Consider the following 7184-nt stretch of genomic DNA (forward strand, 5'->3'; position numbering starts at 1 on the left):
TTGGTACTGAAAATTATCTTGGTTGTAAGTGAAAAAGAAGAAGAAAGCACTTGCTCAACTACTCACTACAAATGAACACAAGCAGACATGATAACATTCATAATCATAAGTAAATGTGTCCTTGAGCTTTCTTTAAGTGTGTCACATCAGTATAACTGAAGCACTTAACGTACCGGGCCATTTTGCCTGCCATCAATTCTGCACGCTATCCAATATACTGAATCTTGCGCTTGGTGGATGGAAGATTGGGAAGGGTGTAAGGAAAGAAAAACAAAAGCGATTGATATAAATGATCTGCCGGCCAGGAGAGGCCCCCAGGCAGGGGCGAGCGAAGGTCCGCTCGATACCAATTGATCGTGGGAGGCCCAGGCATTCGTCTTAATTCTGACTAATTAAGGCAGCGGCTGACGAGAAGAGGTTAGAGGGACAAGTTGTTAAAGTGTGTGTGCATGTGCGCTGCTGCATCAATGGGACCTCCCAGATTACAAAATCTAGCTCCCGTGTTTACAAAGCGAGGAACAAGTGGAGGATTAAGGAAATCAGTTTAGGAAACAACAACCGTCCCTACATTAGTGCTGCTGCCAAAATAATTCCCCTCTCCGCAGCGGGCTGCCTGACAGGCAGGATGGAAGTAAATCCCTCTCTTACTTTTTTATCGTGTTTGTGTGAAAAATACTGATTATCTTTTGACAACACAAATCCGGCCTTTGGTATCTAGGAGGAAGCAGAACAGAGACGCTTCTCTAGCCTCGCTCATCCCCACTCGTAGACTTCAAGCCCTTTTAATTCGCAGGGATGAAAAATTAGGTGCAATCAGAGCAACATTTGGCAACGGGATGATTTACTTGCACGGTCAGGAGTGTGAAAAATGAAGGCAGGTAAGCTGCTGGGTAAGAAACAAAATGCTTTATAGTGCACTATTACGATAGAAGATGGTAGATGCAGCTCGAGAAAAGGGAGTTGTGAGCTCAGAGTTTGGTCACAAAGCCCTYTTAAAAGATCACAGCATCTGGGAGCAGAACCTGAACGGGTCCTGAGCTGCAGAGAGCGGGGCTCAGGCTCTGATTTCTATCTGTCATTCCCCCGGGGACGTTGGCAGTGTGAAGTGGAAGGTGGCAGGGGGAAGGTATCAGCATGAATGAGGGGCAGCGGCAGTGACAATTCAGCCTGACTGGAGATCACAATCTGTGGGCTGGAACACAAACAGGCATTCATGTGAAGGTGAACATGCCCGCCTCACTCGGTATAGGCCCCACAGACAAAGGAGACAAAATATCACAGAGTAAAAGTGACAGACAGGCAGCATATCTGTATCAGACAAGATCCCATTGTGTTGAGGAGAAACAGAAAAAAAAAAAAAAAAGCTCAGATGGCTTGGCCGACCTGCACTCTCTTTGTTGCACACTCTCACAGGCCAGGCCAYGAGAGATTGACAGATACACTTGAATATCAGCTACTTTCTGGTATTCAAACAACATGACATAAACTTTACTGTCTTTTCCACCTCCTGCTCCGTGATTCCTGCCAGCTATTCACATTGGCGCCTGGCTCAGTTGGGCCACCGGCCCCGAGGGCATGCTCCATCAGAAGTCCACCAGCAGCGGCACGCAAACTAACAGTGGATGTCTGAGTGTCCTCACCCAGGACTATAAATACCTCCCCAACTCCAGACGTGGTGTCATTCTGCTCACATCAAATTAACCGATCAGAATGGAYGAGCCCCCCCTTAAGTCTTCACTCGTCAGCTCGAGTGTGATGTCCTAATGAGTGCCTGGCCGTCGATACCGGTCCACATAACCGTGGGCCCTGAGGGGGACAATTAGGGATRGTACGAGATTTGTTCCTTGATAAATGTTGTCACCGCTGGTACTTGTACTAATAAGTGGTAATTTGCTGTTGTAGACTCTGATGACACGCACTGTAACAACTTAACAGCAGAGAGATGACTAAGCCCTATATGCTTTCATATTAACGGGACACAAATGCGGGCCGCACAGTGGCACAGTTGGTAAAGCTGTTGCCTTGCAGCTAGAAGGTTCTGGGTTCAAATCCCGGCTCGGGTCTTTCTGCATGGAGCTTGCATGTTCTCCCTGTGCATGTGTGGGCTTTCTCCAGGTACTCCGGTTTCCTCCCACAGTCCAAAAACATGATTGTTAGGTTAATGTCCTGTCCAAATTGCCCCTAGGTGTGTGTGTGCATGATTGTTTGTCCTGTGTGTCTCTGTGTTGCCCTGCGACAGACTGGCGACCTGTCCAGGTTGACACCGCCCCTCACCCGGAACACTAGCTGGAGATGGGCACCAGCAACCCTCCCAACCCCACTGAGGGAYAAGGGTGTCAAGAAAATGGATGGATGGATGGAACACAAATGCTTCTGTTGGTTTAAAGTGGTGGGAGCCACAAACATGCTGTGTTCTTAGTGCAGATGGTGATTARGCACAGAAAACTTTTAGATCATAAACATGGTTATTAGAGCCCATGTTTACTAACGGTGCACACATGGCAAGGCACCACAACATACTAGTGCTTTACAAAAATACACTTTTAATGTTTTTCTTCTAAACAGACTATMATTCTTAGAGTTGTTTCAAAAGGAGCTGATCATTAGTCCTTTAAGGTCTTCCGTATTATTTTTCTTTCCACATGCTAAGTTGCTCAACATTTTCTAAGGAACGTTTTGTCATTTAAGTTACTAAACACTTAACCRACAACCTTATGACTTGATCTATGAATAATTTAAGATTTAAGTGTCTAAACCTTGAATCTTGAATGCTTGAAAACCTTTGAATGTTGATGAATTTAAAAAAAATCCTAATAGCTAACTGGTGTGAGAATGACTATGGAACATGTACATGAGAACTTTATAGGAAACTTGTCACTWATTTTCTCTTCAGTTCTTGCATATAGGAACATCAGCTGTAATGTGTATCTATAAAATAAAGCAAGTAAACAAGAACAGGACGGGACAAAGGATGAACTATAAATTTCATATGTTTAATGTAATTCTGTCTGTGTCAAGCTGTGTATCTTTGGTATTCCACTGGTATTTTACTTCCAAATACATCATTTCAAATTTCTCCTTTTAAAGTTTCCTTAAAGATGACAAAACATATAGAGGACTGTCTCCCTGGCAACGAGAGGTTGCAGGATACATTTTCCTACCTAACAGAAGTAACAACAATAAAGGGATGAATGGATGAATGCCGGTAGGTTTTTCGTATCTTGYATAAATGTTGTTGTTTCATTGTACAGAATAATGTTCCAGTGACTGAATGAATATGTAATGTCTTAAAGTGTATGGGATAATTTTTCACTTCTCACCATAAAAATTGTATCAATTTTCTTTTAAGTAATCAGTGGGGATGGAATAAAATTTGACGTGTGATTAATAGTAAATACTACACATTTACTCATAGTCAAAAGGAGGGAAATTGTGGTGGAAAATAATTAACATCTGCTGATCATGTTATATCAAAAGCTTGTGAACTCTCACCAAAAGAACCTGATTGGGCTACACACACGAGGTTGGGAGTTGTTTTCTACAGCTGCATCAGAACCAGACTGTCTCGCCCCTTGTTTTGAATTCCTTATCCTTGGTATAAAACTCATGTGTTGTCTCTGCCTGGCGAAGCTTTTCACCCAGAACTGCTTCATTATTGATTGTCCTACAAGCTGTCTGTATGGTGCACAATATATGAATAAACCTGACTGAATGATTTCACCTGAAGGTGCTTGGTAACAGCCCTTTTTCCACAACAGGCATATTTGCAAGATTTTACCATAAAGGGAACAATGTTTGTCTCTTTAGAGAAACTCCAAGTAGCAAAGTGCATCAGTGTTCAATTTTAAATAATTCTTTSGYASAATATTATTTCTCAGTCTTGGGTGTTGATGTTAAAGTTCTGGCAGTTCTTTAAAGAGTTCGGAACAGGACAATTGGATGGATGGAAAAATGGGTAATTTTCCATACATTGGTTTCTTCTTCCATCCTTTTCCATGACCTACAAAAACACTATAAAAATGTTTCCTCAAGAAATTCTCTAAACATCAATTAACAGATTATGTAATAAAAGAAAAGGTTTCACTCACTATTGAAAAAAAATCGATAATCAAATGAATACCATAGGACATTTTCTGTTCAACAGTAATCCATTATTGATGAAGTTCTGATGGCTCTGCTAATTGTTTCATCACTTTTTTTTGTATCTACTGATCATTGGTGAGGTGGGGGAAAAAAATGCTTTTGAGCACTCCACTCTGTGGTGTGTGTGTGAACCTCTCTGCAGTCAGAAAAAAAAATAGAACTCTTTTTGGCGGCTGTATCCACAGGGACCAAATAAAGAACAGGAGAGTGCAGAGACAGATCATGATGTACACAAAGTAGGAACACAGGTGGCATGGGACTGCACAGCGCCGTCTGATGTGTGGGTGAGTGACAGCAACCAGTAGAGCAGGGCGAATGCAGCCCATCGGCAGGTGCACCAGCAGCGACCAGCACGCATAAACGAAAAGGTGGCATGTGCCTCACCACGCCGCTCTCCGTCTCCTCTCCCTCCAACTTTTACTTTCCTCCTCTGTCAGCATTCAGCAACAGGGCGGTGACAAGATAGACAGGAATTGTCAGTGTGGCAATGCGGTGATACCCTAAACCGTCACACACCGATTCGCTTGAGTCTGTAGTAACCTCGATTTGAACGGCCTTGTTAGGCAGTCATCTGACAGCAATTCATCTGATTATAGACTTATCCAAATGCGGGGGAAAAGAAAAAAAAAAAATAGCGGGGAGAAAAATCCATGGGACCTCGCTGCCAACCTTGCATGGATTGGCAGCGAGTTTGGAGAAAATGTTGGGGAGCTTGCATGTTAACACCTGTCAAAAAATAAAAACAACAACAAAAAAAAACATATTCATGCTGTTTCGTGTGGGAARGGGGGGGGGGGGGAATTGCATTCAGCTGCCAACAGAAACATAACAACTCATTTAAAAATAAGGTGACGGGCATGTCAAAGTGGATAATAAGTGATGACTCTGAGGATTGCTCTGCTTTGAATAAGCTCATAACTCAGTCAGCGTTTTCTGCATTCATTCACAGGGACCCTTAAAACTTGTCTAACTGAATCTAAATCTACAGTATCCATTTTCTTTCCACACAGTCTCTGCAAAGCCACCAAAAATCTATCCKTTTTACCCCATACTAAGCCAGGTTTTCAATTTAATTCCCCATCTGTGACCAGCTTGAAATATTATCTAAGAAATGAGATCCGTGACCCTGAATACAGAGCGTGAACCGGGATGAGGGAGCAGGATGGAGACATGGCCTGATTCTGCGGCTGAGAGTGTGTGGAGAGGAGGCCTGGATCTCCTCCCCAAGTGGCATGGCTAAATATTTGTCCTCGTCCACTTGGCTGTCTAGACACATCCTCTCAGCCCCCCCACCCTTTCCATCACCCTCCTGCTCTGTTCAGAAGTGGAGATAGCTGGCACGGTCAGTCAGGCAGGGTGCCAAACTTGCGACAAAAAAGTTTCTACTCGCTGCTAGAGGTCATGCAAGTTCAGAAACCTGGAAAGAAYGGGTTTTGAATTTTTAAAACCTCTGGGCCATAATTTGGGGAGTCACATGCAGCCCAAGCGAGGGAAAAAGAAGGGGGGGGGAGCGTCAAATGGTCTTTGTGCTTCTCAATGATTTGCCAAAAGAAATCCTCAGAACTCAAGGAGCGGTCTCTGTGGATTTCTCTGAGTTAGTATTCCATATTCATTACCTTTTTCCCCACACATACATGGTGGGATTTTAATTGCCTACAATTTAGAGTAAAAAGCTAGATGAGCAGAGTGAAAGCACAATACCTCCTGAGAGAGACATGTGGGAAGCCCACCGCCAGCATATTCAACCTGGTACAGGCATAACTACTAATAGGAGCCTTCATTACAAATTACCAGATTATTCCCTGAGCCATAAACTCAACTTAATCTTTTTACCTTCTGAGATCCTCGCAGTTTTGCTGCTCCAACAAAACTATGCYCCAGCATCTAATGCTGCAGAGACTCTTAAAATGTTGTAAGGCGTCTCGAGGCAAAGGCTTTTTATCTTTCACAAAAAGGTGAGAAATCAAGTTAGAAATTATGCACATTTATTTAAAAAACAGCAATTGTGCATATTTAAACTTAGCAGGATTACTGGGGTTTATTCTGAGACCTTTCAGTTAAGGACATCAATGCAATTTTGGTATACAAAGTACATACTTTAAAATAAAATTCAGCTGAGTTAAAGCCTAGCACAAAAAGTAAGATATGATCAAAGGAAATACAAAAAGCAAGCAGATTTCAAGCTAAAAAATACTGAGGTAATAATTTGAATGAAATTGATAGATCCCATTAACAAACCTTCAGTTATAACATTAGGTTGSTTTAATGTGATACAGCATGTTGCCATATTACATTAAATTAGTTGTACTAATTTATAGCTGTAAAACTGAAACTACATTTTAAAAAATCATGCAAATAATTTAGTTTTTTTTTATGTGAGCCAGAACATTTTTCTCCTGTGCATATCCCACTCCGACTCTACGCTTTCATCTTACACATATTCTCTAACCATGGTTGTCAAGCTGTATAGCACAAATACCACTAAATTCTTCTTTAGTGGAAGAAACTTTGGTRCCACTTAATCATAAGGTAAGACGAATGAAAGAAAGTAAGTAAGTGCAATCAGCCAAAAGATTATTTGGTTAAGTATGTTGATATYCAAACAGAAGTTACCCRAAAGAGAACCGCTRTGGAAAACATKTCAAAAACTCCAGTGATCTGGAGCAGTGCAATGAGAACAAGCGCTGGTGGATATTTATACTCATTCCCATTTACCTCTGAAGTTGTAGCTCGGATCTGGAGATGATATCGAACCCAAGTTAACCCGTTCTGGCTKCAGGTTGATGAACTGGTAAGTAACTTTCATCTTTCCTACTTCTAATTCTCAAGTCATGGGGAGTTTGTAGCTTGTTTTTTTCCAACACGAAAAAATAGTGGCTTGCATGATAAAACTCTATATTTTCACCAATTATCCAGTGGTAAATGTTTGGAACTTTGCATTTGTTTTCATGACAAAACCCAACAAACTAACTAAAAAAAAGAAAAGTCAAAATTTTATTATACTTTATCTTAAAATGTGTGGCATTACTTGTAAAAGGGAT

General features: G+C 41.7%; 1 protein-coding gene across 1 annotated transcript in view; it reads left to right on the top strand.

The window, feature by feature from the left end:
• The first annotated feature begins 5820 nt into the window (after positions 1-5820).
• LOC103469430 (coiled-coil domain-containing protein 43) overlaps positions 5821-7184 on the top strand; it is a 5410-nt gene continuing 4046 nt past the window's right edge. Inside the window, exon 1 of the mRNA XM_008417095.1 lies at positions 5821-5892. Within this exon, the coding sequence (XP_008415317.1) occupies positions 5821-5892 (72 nt within the window). The remainder of the gene's footprint in view (positions 5893-7184) is intronic.

This window comes from Poecilia reticulata, linkage group LG8 (assembly GCF_000633615.1).
Source record: "Poecilia reticulata strain Guanapo linkage group LG8, Guppy_female_1.0+MT, whole genome shotgun sequence".
NCBI lineage: Eukaryota > Metazoa > Chordata > Actinopteri > Cyprinodontiformes > Poeciliidae > Poecilia > Poecilia reticulata.